Source organism: Pecten maximus, chromosome 3 (assembly GCF_902652985.1).
Source record: "Pecten maximus chromosome 3, xPecMax1.1, whole genome shotgun sequence".
In the NCBI taxonomy this organism is placed as follows: domain Eukaryota; kingdom Metazoa; phylum Mollusca; class Bivalvia; order Pectinida; family Pectinidae; genus Pecten; species Pecten maximus.
In genome coordinates this window covers 34075416-34090185 of record NC_047017.1, presented here as the reverse complement: position 1 = coordinate 34090185, position 14770 = coordinate 34075416, and the positions used below count along the sequence as shown (strand labels likewise).

General features: G+C 42.7%; 1 protein-coding gene across 5 annotated transcripts in view; it reads right to left on the bottom strand.

Moving 5' to 3' along the window:
* The window catches only part of LOC117323968 (papilin-like), a 142633-nt gene that overhangs the window by 20314 nt on the left and 107549 nt on the right, over positions 1–14770 (bottom strand). For 4 of the 5 annotated variants that reach the window (XM_033879533.1, XM_033879534.1, XM_033879535.1 and 1 more), the window contains 8 exons: positions 12969–13889; positions 10003–10185; positions 9112–9270; positions 8526–8678; positions 7247–7414; positions 6942–7049; positions 6549–6743; positions 2784–2984 (listed from right to left, as the gene is read on the bottom strand). In XM_033879533.1, coding sequence (XP_033735424.1) covers positions 2784–2984; positions 6549–6743; positions 6942–7049; positions 7247–7414; positions 8526–8678; positions 9112–9270; positions 10003–10185; positions 12969–13889 — 2088 coding nt within the window. The remainder of the gene's footprint in view (positions 1–2783; positions 2985–6548; positions 6744–6941; positions 7050–7246; positions 7415–8525; positions 8679–9111; positions 9271–10002; positions 10186–12968; positions 13890–14770) is intronic. The other variant, XM_033879536.1, reaches the window with a different exon arrangement.

Genomic DNA, 14770 nt, shown 5'->3' with positions numbered 1-14770 from the left:
CAATATTCCTGGAGTTGTGTAGGGTGAGGACAGGGAAACTATGCTGTATTTATAATTTTGTATAATTGATGTTACTAATACATCTGGAGAAAGGCTTTCAAGGGTGCTTTATAGAATAACAAGAGGCCCATGGGGCCTGTATCGCTCACCTGGTTGGATTTGACCAAATGTCAATATAATGTTCATGTTCAATTTGTTAATACATATACAAAAATGTACTCTCTGAAAGACCATATGGATTATATTTACAACATAATGGTGTTTAAAGAAACTAAGTCCCTTAGGGTGGGGAAAACCCTTTGGCCTATTTTTACATAAAAATTGTGTTTATCCCTTAATGCCCAGCGATACTATACATAGTTATGGGATTGAGGGTCACAGTAACCATTTATGCAAAATCTGTTCCCCCATCACCACGGATGTTTCTGATCAAATTGGGTTCAAATCCATTTAAAACTCAAATCTCTATTTCCCTTATTTGGCCCCTCCCTTCAGGCCCCTTGGGGGTCAGAGTCAATATTTATATAAACTCTCTTTCCCCCTTCTGCCAAGGATATTCCAGACCAAATTTGGTTCAAATCCATTCATAACTTTATGAATAATAGCGATTTAAAGGATAAACCCCTATTTCCCTATTTGGCCCCACCCCTCAGGCCCCTGAGGGTACAAAGTAAAAATTTATCCAAACTCGGTTCCCCTTCTCCCAAGGATGCTCTTGACCAAATTTGGTTAAAATCCATTTAAAACTTTATGGCAAATAGCAATTTAAAAACGAATCTCTATTTCCCCTATTTGGCCCCGCCCCTCAGGCCCCTCATCAATATTTATACAAACTCTTTCCCCCCTTCCTCTCTGGATGTTCCTGACCAAATTTAGTTAAAATCCATTCGTAACTTAATAATTAATAGCGATTTAAAGGATTAACCCCTATTTTCCCTATCGGACCCCATGGCCACTCCTCAGTCCCCTGGGGATTCAGAGTAAAAATTTATACCAACTCGGTTCCCCTTCTCCAATGAATATTCCTGACCATATTTGGTTAAAATCCATTTAAAACTTTATGACTAGTAGCAATTAAAAGACTAATCTCTATTTCCCCTACTTGGCCCCGCCCCTTAGGCCCCTAGGGGTACAGAGTAAAAATTCATATAAACTCTGTTCCCCCTCCCCTCAAGGATGTTCCTGACTAAATTTGGTGAAAAGCTATTCAATACTTTAGGACTAGTAGCGATTTAAAGGAGTAACCCTATTTCCCCTATTTGGCCCCGCCCCTCAGGCCCCTGGGGGTTGAGAATAAAGATTTAAACACTCTGTTCCTCTTCCCCCAAGGATGTTCCTGACCAAATTTGGTTCAAATTCATTAATAACTTTATGACTAGTAGCGATTTAAAGGAGTAACCCTATTTCCCCTATTTGGCCCCGCCTCTCAGGCCCCTGGGGTTCAAAGTAAAAATTTATACAAACTATGTTCCCCTTCTGCCAAGAATGTTCCTGACCAAATTTTGTTCAAATTCATTCATAACTTTATGACTAGTAGCGATTTAAAGGATTAACCCTATTTCCCCTATTTGGCCCCGCCCCTCAGGTCCCTGGGGGTTCAGAGTAAAAATGTATACAAACTCTGTTCCCCTTCTGCCAAGGATGTTCCTGACCAAATTTGGTTCAAATTCATTCATAACTTTATGACAAGTAGCGATTTAAAGGAGTAACCCTATTTCCCCTATTTGGCCCCGCCCCTCAGGCCCCTGGGGGTTCAGAGTAAAAATTTATACAAACTCTGTTCCCTTTCTGCCAAGGATGTTACTGACCAAATTTGGTTCAAATTCATTCATAACTTTATGACTAGTAGCGATTTAAAGGAGTAACCCTATTTCCCCTATTTGGCCCCGCCCCTCAGGCCCCTGGGGGTTCAGAGTAAAAATTTATACAAACTCTGTTCCCTTTCTGCCAAGGATGTTACTGACCAAATTTGGTTCAAATTCATTCATAACTTTATGACTAGTAGCGATTTAAAGGATTAACCCTATTTCTCCTATTTGGCCCCACCCCTCAGGCCCCTGGGTTCAGAGTAAAAATTTATACAATCTCAGTTCACCTTCTGCCAAGGATGTTCCTGACCAAATTTGGTTCAAATTCATTCATAACTTTATGACTAGTAGCGATTTAAAGGATTAACCCTATTTTCCTTATTTGGCCCCGCCCCTCAGGCCCCTGGGGGTTCAGAGTAAAAATGTATACAAACTCTGTTCCCCTTCCCTCAAGGATGTTCCTGACCAAATTTGGTGAAAATCCATTCGATACTTTATGACTAGTAGCAATTTAAAGAAAAAGTTGACGGACGCCGGACGACGCCGGACGACGGACGCTGCACCATGGCATAAGCTCACCGGCCCTTCGGGCCAGGTGAGCTAAAAACTGATACCTGTGAAGTTCTGCTGAAATTCTACTAAGTTACAGTGACCTAATTTGACCAATGGTATTTGAACTTGTGCAGACCTCATGCTCAATGTAAACATACCAGTCAAGTTTATGAACATGACAGCAAAATTCTATTTTTGGTAATTGACCTTGACCAAATCGCAATCATGCATGCTTATATTCAAACTTAATCAGGGAATGTTCAATACACATGAGTGGAGTTTCATCCTATCTGTTAATATGACCACTGCAGTGATGAGTAGACAGTATAAGAAAATAACAGCATCTGCTACATGTAGTGGAGGGTACAGCAAATTTTTTTTTTTAATTATTTTTACAAAAAGTAGTAAAACTTGTGTCCTTACCCACTACCTTCACGGGGGTTTTACATGTCTGTAAACATTCCTCCTCTGTTTCAAAGTTGTTGCCATTGCTGTTACAGCCTCCGTACCAGAAACGCTTGCAGCCAGCTTCATCAGTGTTGTAGTTCCAGCGTACAACATAGTCGGAACAGTCTCCCCGGAATGCTTCTCGCTCACATACTGCACCAGTTTGGGCCACCACCTCTGGTAATAGAGAAAGCAGTGGTCAAGTTTGTATATTGGTGTAAGGAATCAGGAAGGAGACAACCATTCCAGTGTAATGTTTTCATGTAGAATCTATAATATTTTCAAACTATTATTTGTGAATGAATTGTTTGTGCTTGGCAATCTGTTAAATATCATAATGAGTCTATGTACTCTTATTGGGTGTCACTGAAGCTCAATACCTAACTCACCATTAGGGGTGGTATAGAGGTCACCCCAATACCTAACTCACCATTAGGGGTGGTATAGAGGTCACCCCAATACCTAACTCACCATTAGGGATGGTATAGAGGTCACCCCAATACCTAACTTACCAATAGGGGTGGTATAGAGGTCACCCCAATACCTAACTCACCATTAGGGTGGTATAGAGGTCGCCCCAATACCTAACTCACCATTAGGGGTGGTATAGAAGCCGCCCCAATACCTAACTCACCATTAGGGGTGGTAGAGAAGTTGCCCCAATACCTTACTCACCATTAGGGATGGTATAGAAGCCGCCCCAATACCTAACTCACCATTAGGGGTGGTATAGAGGTCGCCCCAATACCTAACTCACCATTAGGGGTGGTATAGAGGTCACCCCAATACCTTACTCACCATTAGGGATGGTATAGAAGCCGCCCCAATACCTAACTCACCATTAGGGCTGGTATAGAGGTCGCCCCAATACCTAACTCACCATTAGGGGTGGTATAGAGGTCACCCCAATACCTTACTCACCATTAGGGATGGTATAGAAGCCGCCCCAATACCTAACTCACCATTAGGGCTGGTATAGAGGTCGCCCCAATACCTAACTCACCATTAGGGGTGGTATAGAGGTCGCCCCAATACCTAACTCACCATTAGGGATGGTAAAGAGGTCACCCCAATACCTTAATTACCATTAGGGATGGTATAGAGGTCACCCCAATACCTAACTCACCATTAGGGGTGGTATAGAGGTCACCCCAATACCTTACTCACCATTAGGGATGGTATAGAGGTCACCCCAATACCTAACTCACCATTAGGAGTGGTATAGAGGTCGCCCCAATACCTAACTCACCATTAGGGGTGGTATAGAGGTCACCCCAATACCTTACTCACCATTAGGGATGGTATAGAAGCCGCCCCAATACCTAACTCACCATTAGGGCTGGTATAGAGGTCGCCCCAATACCTAACTCATCATTAGGGGTGGTATAGAGGTCGCCCCAATACCTAACTCACCATTAGGGATGGTAAAGAGGTCACCCCAATACCTTAATTACCATTAGGGATGGTATAGAGGTCACCCCAATACCTAACTCACCATTAGGGGTGGTATAGAAGTCGCCCCAATACCTAACTCACCATTAGGGGTGGTATAGAGGTCGCCCCAATACCTAACTCACCATTAGGGATGGTATAGAAGCCGCCCCAATACCTAACTCACCATTAGGGGTGGTAGAGAAGTTGCCCCAATACCTAACTCACCATTAGGGTGGTATAGAAGTTGCCAAAATACCTAACTCACCATTAGGGGTGGTATAGAGGTCGCCCCAATACCTTACTCACCATTAGGGGTGGTATAGAGGTCGCCCCAATACCTTACTCACCATTAGGGGTGGTAGAGAAGTTGCCCCAATACCTTACTCACCATTAGGGGTGGTATAGAGGTCACCCCAATACCTTACTCACCATTAGGGGTGGTATAGAGGTCACCCCAATACCTAACTCACCATTAGGAGTGGTATAGAGGTCGCCCCAATACCTTACTCACCATTAGGGGTGGTAGAGAAGTTGCCCCAATACCTTACTCACCATTAGGGGTGGTATAGAGGTCGCCCCAATACCTAACTCACCATTAGGGGTGGTATAGAGGTCGCCCCAATACCTAACTCACCATTAGGGGTGGTATAGAGGTCACCCCAATACCTAACTCACCATTAGGGGTGGTATAGAGGTCACCCCAATACCTTACTCACCATTAGGGGTGGTATAGAGGTCGCCCCAATACCTTACTCACCATTAGGGGTGGTATAGAAGTTGCCAAAATACCTAACTCACCATTAGGGGTGGTATAGAGGTCGCCCCAATACCTTAATTACCATTAGGGATGGTATAGAGGTCATCCCAATACCTAACTCACCATTAGGGGTGGTATAGAAGCCGCCCCAATACCTAACTCACCATTATGGGTGGTATAGAGGTCGCCCCAATACCTAACTCACCATTAGGGGTGGTATAGAGGTCGCCCCAATACCTTACTCACCATTAGGGGTGGTATAGAGGTCGCCCCAATACCTAACTCACCATTAGGGGTGGTATAGAGGTCGCTCCAATACCTTACTCACCATTAGGGGTGGTATAGAGGTCGCCCCAATACCTTACTCACCATTAGGGGTGGTATAGAGGTCGCCCCAATACCTTACTCACCATTAGGGGTGGTAGAGAAGTTGCCCCAATACCTAACTCACCATTAGGGGTGGTATAGAAGCGCCCCAATACCTAACTCACCATTAGGGTGGTATAGAAGTTGCCAAAATACCTTACTCACCATTATGGGTGGTATAGAGGTCGCCCCAATACCTTACTCACCATTAGGGGTGGTATAGAGGTCACCCCAATACCTTACTTACCATTAGGGGTGGTATAGAGGTCACCCCAATACCTAACTCACCATTAGGGTGGTATAGAAGTTGCCAAAATACCTAACTCACCATTAGGGGTGGTATAGAAGCCGCCCCAATACCTAACTCACCATTAGGGTGGTATAGAAGTTGCCAAAATACCTAACTCACCATTAGGGGTGGTATAGAAGCCGCCCCAATACCTAACTCACCATTAGAGTGGTATAGAAGTTGCCAAAATACCTTACTCACCATTATGGGTGGTATAGAGGTCGCCCCAATACCTTACTCACCATTAGGGGTGGTATAGAGGTCGCCCCAATACCTTACTCACCATTAGGGTGGTATAGAAGTTGCCAAATACCTTACTCACCATTAGGGGTGGTATAGAGGTCACCCCAATACCTAACTCACCATTAGGGTGGTATAGAGGTCGCCCCAATACCTTACTCACCATTATGGGTGGTATAGAGGTCACCCCAATACCTAACTCACCATTAGGGGTGGTATAGAGGTCACCCCAATACCTTACTCACCATTAGGGGTGGTATAGAAGTCACCCCAATACCTAACTCACCATTATGGGTGGTATAGAGGTCGCCCCAATACCTTACTCACCATTATGGGTGGTATAGAGGTCGCCCCAATACCTTACTCACCATTAGGGGTGGTATAGAGGTCGCCCCAATACCTTACTCACCATTAGGGGTGGTATAGAGGTCGCCCCAATACCTTACTCACCATTAGGGGTGGTATAGAGGTCGCCCCAATACCTTACTCACCATTAGGGGTGGTAGAGAAGTCGCCCCAATACCTAACTCACCATTAGGGGTAGTATAGAGGTCGCCCCAATACCTTACTCACCATTAGGGGTGGTATAGAGGTCACCCCAATACCTAACTCACCATTAGGGGTGGTATAGAGGTCGCCCCAATACCTAACTCACCATTAGGGGTGGTATAGAACACCAGATTAGAAGCCGGTCCCATGCCTTCCCGGTTGCTGGCACGGATCTTGAAGTAATAAAGGGTGTTAGGAGTGAGGCTATTGACTGTACTGGTGAGCTGATCTCCTAACATTTCTTGGCGGTTCCAGCGATCCTCCTCCTCTCTTGAGTTTGTTGTGTAATACAACATGTATCCTGAGTGAAGTCAAAGTACAGTCTTGTTATAGTGTTAAAAAATGAAATGTCAGCAGGTACACATTCTGTAGCAGTCCTAGACTGTCATAAATCATAAAAGGTCAATTAAAATAACTAAGATCAAATGAAGAAAGGAATAAATGTAAGCCAATGAATAAATCAGACCCTTTATATAGTTTGTATTGCCTCTATTCTTACGTTCAACCTGTCCACTGGTATCAGTAGGTGGCTGCCAGTTAAGGGTGACAGACCGAGGATTGCCATCAACAGACACTGGAGTCAGATCCTGTGGGGCAGACATCGGTACTACAAGTAAACACAACACCATCAGATCAACATCAAAACAAGAGGCACACAGGGCCTACAGACAATGTCGATGAGTAAATGTAAGGAAACAGTCTAAAAGCCAAAGGAACTATCTATCATGTATTGGATATGTAACCTTTGACGGACTTTCATTTAACAGTCCTACTCTAGGTAGAGAGACATCTGTGTATACCTACCACTGCCTCTGCGATCTCCAACCTGGGAACACGAGTACCCACAGCCATTGTAACAACATTTCTGTGAACCAGTACACTGGTAGTCTGTCTGACACTCATTCTCACATGTTCCAACCTCACCCGCACGCAGAGCTGGACACTGTCCTTCCTTATACTCTGGACGTTCATCTGAAATGTTCATCTTAATTTTACAAATGTTATAAATAAAATCAAACATATATCACAGGTCACCATAAACTAGTCAGAATGCCCTCATTATCAGTGTGACCCTGCCCTCTTACAGTGAATATCCTGACAGGTGTGACCTCAACCCCTTACAGTGTATATCCTGACAGGTGTGACCTCACCCCCTCACAGTGTATATCCTGACAGGTGTGACCTCATCCCCTTACAGTGAATATCCTGACAGGTGTGACCTCACCCCTTATAGTGAATATCCTGACAGGTGTGACCTCACCCCCTTACAGTGAATATCCTGACAGGTGTGACCTCCCCCCTTACAGTGAATATCATTACAGGTGTGACCTCACCCCGTCACAGTGTATATCCTGACAGGTGTGACCTCACCCCCTTACAGTGAATATCCTGACAGGTGTGCCCTCACCCCCTTACAGTGAATATCCTGACAGGTGTGACCACACCCCCTTACAGTGAATATCCTGACAGGTGTGACCACACCCCTAACAGTGTATATCCTGACAGGTGTGACCCTGCCCCCTTACAGTGTATATCCTGACAGGTGTGACCCTGCACCCTTACAGTGTATATCCTGACAGGTGTGACCTCACCCCCTTACAGTGAATATCCTGACAGGTGTGACGTACCTCACCCCCTTACAGTGAATATCCTGACAGGTGTGACCTCACCCCCTTACAGCGTATATCCTGACAGGTGTGACCTCACCCCCTTATAGTGAATATTCTGACAGGTGTGACCTCACCCCCTTACAGTGTATATCCTGACAGGTGTGACCTCACCCCCTTACAGTGTATATCCTGACAGGTATGACCTCACCCCCTTACAGTGAATATCCTCACAGGTGTGACCTCACCCCCTTATAGTGAATATCCTTACAGGTATTACCTCACCCCTTATAGTGAATATCCTTACAGGTGTGACCTCACCCCCTTACGGTGAATATCCTGACCGGTGTGATCTTAACCCCTTATAGTGAATATCCTCACAGGTGTTACCTCACCCCTTATAGTGAATATCCTTACAGGTGTGACCTCACCCCCTTTCAGTGAATTTCCTGACCGGTGTGATCTTAACCCCTTACGTTGTATATCCTGACAGGTGTGACCACATCCGTTGCTGCAGCACTTCTGATCCGACAAACACTCGTAGTCTGATCTGCACTGTTCCACACAAACACCCATCCTACCAAGGGGTACAATTGGACAGGAACCTGGCTTGAATTCTTCTGTCTCTCCTATAAGGGTAATAGAAATGAAATTCAACCTCAATATTGAGTAACTATTTCAGGTCGAACTAAATCACAAAGATGTATTCATTTATCTAAACTATTGACACTTATGTAACATTGCATGTAACATTATCTTAGTATCCACCATGATTATATGTAGGTGAAACGATTCACGAAATCTCAGACAGATCCATGACATACTTTTGAGAAAGAGCAATAACAAACCTCATTTGTCAAAATCAATGATGGCCTGACATGTCAGTCATTTGCATCATTTGAAATATGAGAGAATTTATGGACCATGGAATAATCATGATGTGAACAGTCCACTATCATCTTGATTATATTCAATATTTATAATACAGAAAAGATATATAGTACCAGAAAAACCTTCACGAGTTAAAACAAGAATCTGAGTGTAAAAGAAGTAAACAGGTACCATGGGGACTGCGACAGGAACGACCACACCCACTGACACTTGTACAGCATTTCTGGGCTCCCTGACAGTCATAATCTGACTCGCACTCATTACTACATGTGCCAGTACGGTCAAAGGCTACAGGTGGACACTGGCCAGGCTTGTGTTCCTCCTTTGGAGCTGTAACACCAGTCATCAGGTAGGTATCAATGTCACATTATTTATATCTTATATAACATGATCACTTAATAATGTAAAATACCTTACTTTATAACAATGTTACCTGTAGGTTCCTGTTATAGGAGTACTTTTATATCTGTTGTTGCCTACCTGCTCTAGTCCCAGATCAGCCGTGAGATTTGCTTCCCTTTGACCATGATTTCTTTTTGATTTTCAGAATTGATTGATGTTATTGGCCCCTACTCAAAATAGTAACAGTGATCTTGACTTTAACCCAAACCCCCTGAAACTCAAACTCGATCTCTAGCTACTCATACTCAGGTTACATACAAACTTTTATCAAAACATGTCCTGAAGCATGACTGAGAAAAAGGCAGAAAACTGAGTGGACGGATACGGAGGAAACCTATAGTCCATCCATTTTCCCTGGTAGGGGACTAATGTTAATAGGCCGCTAGGCTCTGTACATGGGTATAAAGTCTTAAATTATTCTTGTTGTTATGGTTACTGCTGTAGACCTTCACATGCAAATAGTGACTTCTAGGCCTTTACTTAATTTGTTATTTGTTATTGGTTCCAAGACAGCTGGTTGGCATGAAATCTTGACCTGTCTATAAAGGCAACCTGTCTATAAAGACCATTTCTCTGTCATCCCTGAGTGGTCTTTATAGACAGGGTTGACATTATGATCCTTAGTGAACCTTACACATAAAACATTTTAGGTGTACGTACCTGGGGTGACAACTGGGGTGTTGACACATGCAGCCTTACACTCCTGCTCATCAGCAAAATTGTTCCCATTACCATCACAGCCTCCATACCAAAAGCGGTCACAGCGGGAGTCAGCGGTATTGTAGAACCACCTGACAGTATAATCTGAACACGAGCCCCGTTCACTGTCCAGTGTGCAGACATCTACAAACACAGGTATCTATACAGTACCACAGGAAGTATCTATTATTCTGAGAGTTGTTAGTTTTCATGGTTGCTGTTTAACCATGAAAAAAAATTGAATTAAAAAAAAAATACAAAAATGAAGATTATATACACGACTTCTCTATTGTACACTACAGTTTTCCTGAAAAATTAAATCAATAATAAGAAATATCACTTTGATGGCTGCGACTAAGTAATACCGCCTACTTACCAATCTACCATGATTCTGGCATCAAGCACTTGTAAATAAAGACAAACAAGGGACAAATACAGCAGACCAAAACGCTAAGTAAAGGAACACAACCTAGGTGTACTATATTACTTACGTGTTTCAAAAGTTGGGATGAAAATTATTGGAAGAGGTTACTGAACAAGATTTTGTCTACAACAGGAAAGGGGGCATAACTGTCATAGAAATGAATAAATCAAAAACATCAGTGCAGGTGGACAACTTCAGTAAGTACTACAGTACAACACCTGTACTGTACCTACAGTATGACACCTGTACTGTACCTACAGTATGACACCTGTACTGTACCTACAGTAGGACACCTGTACTGTACCTACAGTATGACAACTGTACTGTACCTACAGTATGACACCTGTACTGTACCTACAGTATGACACCTGTACTGTACCTACAGTATGACACCTGTACTGTACCTACAGTATGACACCTGTACTGTACCTACAGTATAACACCTGTACTGTACCTACAGTATGACACCTGTACTGTACCTACAGTATGACAACTGTACTGTACCTACAGTATGACACCTGTACTGTACCTACAGTATGACACCTGTACTGTACCTACAGTATAACACCTGTACTGTACCTACAGTATAAAACCTGTACTGTACCTACAGTATAACACCTGTACTGTACCTACAGTATAACACATGTACTGTACCTACAGTATGACACCTGTACTGTACCTACAGTACAACACCTGTACTGTACCTATGGTTTAACACCTGTACTGTACCTACAGTATGACACCTGTACTGTACCTACAGTATGACACCTGTACTGTTACCTACATTATAAGACCTGTACTGTACCCACAGCATAACACCCGTACTGTACCTACAGTATAACACATAGTACTCAAAGTATACATATTTTGTACAATATTAGCATGATTGTATGTCTGAAAATAAGTCTAAAAACTCAAATTCATATCATTTCAGACAAGGATGGGCTAAACATAATTTGGAATGTTTCAAAAGGTGCTTTGATATTGAAAATTGCATCCAAATGATGCCGCAATTTTGTTTATGTCTTTCTAGATTAGTGTGGTATTCCATACCATCAAGACTGTCTACCAGAGTTCTACAGATGTTGGTAATGTAGCTGTTCGGTCATCAGTAGAGATGCAGTATAATGCAAGCTCAGGAATCACCTTCAGTAAGTGAGAACTCTCTTATGTTCGAACTTAATTGACTCAGGGGAGCTAAAGTTATACCTATCAAATTACTATTCATGGCAAAAGTGACTTTAGCCTTTTTTTAAAACTTAAGACCTTAACTGTAATCTAGTGTGAATTTGAATGGCCCATGATTACCATAATTTTTTGGGTACAGGCTTTTTGAAAACTTTATTAGTGATTGTCATTGTATAATCCACTGGTTATCTGCTTATATCTTTACATACAGAATATTTGAGGTTATGCAGGCTATACAGTGTAGCAGGCATTATGCTGTAAATTAAGGTAGTCAAATTATTGTGTGGAAACTGAACCTCTATTTATTGTAATAACAAACAAATCTCCGAATTACAGTTCATTAGGAAACTGGATGTGAAAATGCATGCCAAGAATGCACAGATGATGAATTCATGAAGTAATTAATTGTAAACATTGAATATTTGACAGACCCATCAAATTCAATAATTGGATTCATTGCTATGTAATATCATTAATTTTAGTAGGTGTAGTCAAAAGTTTCAATGCAAGAGAACCCATAGCCCAAGCAGTTCCAAGTAAAACGTGTAAATTGAGTTCAAACTATTTTTTTGATGTAGGCCAAAGGTCATTATGTAGTTCAGTGACCTATTTTTGGTTGTTGGTATGATTGGTAATGCACTTGCCTTTCACCTAGGCATCTGGGGTATAATTCCGCGATCAGATGTGAAAAGGTATGGGGTCACCTATCCCACCACATGGGGTTTTTCCAAGTACACTAGTTTCCTCCCATGGTTAGAGAGCCTATATGCCCTAGGTATGAAGTTTCAGTGACAAGTAGTGAAGGAGATGGGGCCTGGGCAAACTTTTTATGTGATGTAGGTCAAAGGTCAAAATGTAGGTCAGTGACCTACTTTATAAACATGACACACCACCTCACCAAGGTGAACCCATGCCTTGAGTATGATATTCTAGTGACAATTAAAGTAGTGTTGGTTTATAGAGCCCGAACAAGAAGTATATAAGGAAAGCTGACCAAATGGCTGATACAACGCAAAACTATAGTCCCACTGGTTCGTTGTGGGAGACTAATCACCTTGATACTTGACCTTCAGACATGAAAAGCCATCCCATGCAAGCACTTTCAGCAAGGGAACATTTCCATTCTGTTTGAGATTGCTCAGTCCATGGACAACACAACTGACATCAAAGACCACATAAGGTGATGCATTGCATGCCACCTTTTCATGCAATGCTCAGATCCTTGACAATTCGCATTACAACAAAAGGTAAATTCACCCAAATTTTATATGTACCTGTGTATTACTCTGGCTTTAGTAAGCCTTTAGTTACCCACCTGAAGGGACTACTGTCTCTGGACAACCATAGCGGGTTCCAAGGCATCCCCCAAGCAATGGTGGTTGTCGTGTACGTGTTTCAGGACAGCCGTATCTGTTTTCCCCAAGGGCTGATGTCACACCGTCCTCACAGCAGCCATATCGCGTGGAACCACACCCTCCTGGGGGTCGCGCCGTGCGTGTTTCAGGACAGCCGTATCTGTTTTCTCCAAGGGCTGATGTCACACCGTCCTCACAGCAGCCATATCGCGTAGAACCACACCCTCCTGGAGGTCGGGCTGTGCGTGTTTCAGGACAGCCGTATCTGTTTTCCCCAAGGGCTGATGTCACACCGTCCTCACAGCAGCCATATCGTGTAGAACCACACCCTCCTGGAGGTCGGGCCGTGCGTGTTTCTGGACAACCATGACGATTTTCTCCATGGGCTGATGTAAGACCGTCCTCACAACAACCATATCGTGTTCCTGCACATCCACCAATCAAAACTGTTTCCTTTTCGGGACATCCGTGACGATTTTCCCCAAGGGCTGACGTAACACCATCCACACAACAACCATATCGTGTTCCTGCACATCCACCAATCAAAACTGTTTCCTTTTCGGGACAACCATGACGATTTTCCCCGAGGGCTGATGTAAGACCGTCCTCACAACAACCATATCGTGTTCCTGCACATCCACCAATCAAAACTGTTTCCTTTTCGGGACAACCGTGACGATTTTCCCCAAGGGCTGATGTAAGACCGTCCTCACAACAACCATATCGTGTTCCTGCACATCCACCAATCAAAACTGTTTCCTTTTCGGGACAACCGTGACGATTTTCCCCGAGGGCTGATGTAAGACCGTCCTCACAACAACCATATCGTGTTCCTGCACATCCACCAACCAGAATGGGCTCGTCAGGCTCAACAACCACTTCTGCAAACACATGCAACAAAACACAGGTAAAGACAAACATTAAGCATGGTACACACAAAACACTGTATTGACAAAACAGGCCAAATAAGCACAGTTTTAAGGCAAATTTTAAGAAGTCACAAAGGCAAGGTATGTAATGAATTCTGATATGTATATTCTGGAGGTTCTTCAAAAGTATTAATCCAGAACTAAGGTGAGAAATATCAGTAATGAAGAATATATGTGTAAGGCTGGACTTGAAATACAATAATTTGAAAGTTGAGTTTACAAAAACAAAAGATTTAAATTAACTAAGACAGATTAGGAATATCTGAAATGTATTACTAGACTAGTCCTAACTTAAGCCTGATTAGGAATATTAGAAATATATTTTTACGCTAGTCCTAACTCATATTAGGTCAGAAATGTTAGAAGGCTTTTATTTGACTTGAACTTTTAGAAACAATCAGCTGAACTAGAGGTCCATTGGGCCTGTAGTGTTCACCAGCTTCTAGGGCAAATTTGAAGTTGATCGAAGTCATTTAATAGATATCAAGTTTTTTTTGTAGTCCTTAAAAGAATCATTCCAGCATACTCTTGACCTAATATCAGGTGTCAGAGTCTCCTGGCTATTGAGAAATCATTATTTAAATATTTTAACACATTTGACCCTTGTGACCTTGAATGTAGGTCAATGTATGTAGGTGTATATTGAAATTTCAGTTGTTTAGCCTTTAGATAATCTAAGCCTGATTATACTGTAGCCCTCATCAGCAGAGAATGGTATCAGTATCTAAGATTGGTTGTTGTTTGATGACATGTAAGATTAAAACTTTATTTATGACATGCATGATTACATGTTGTGCAGATATTGATAGACAGGCAGCAGGCAGAGTGAAAGA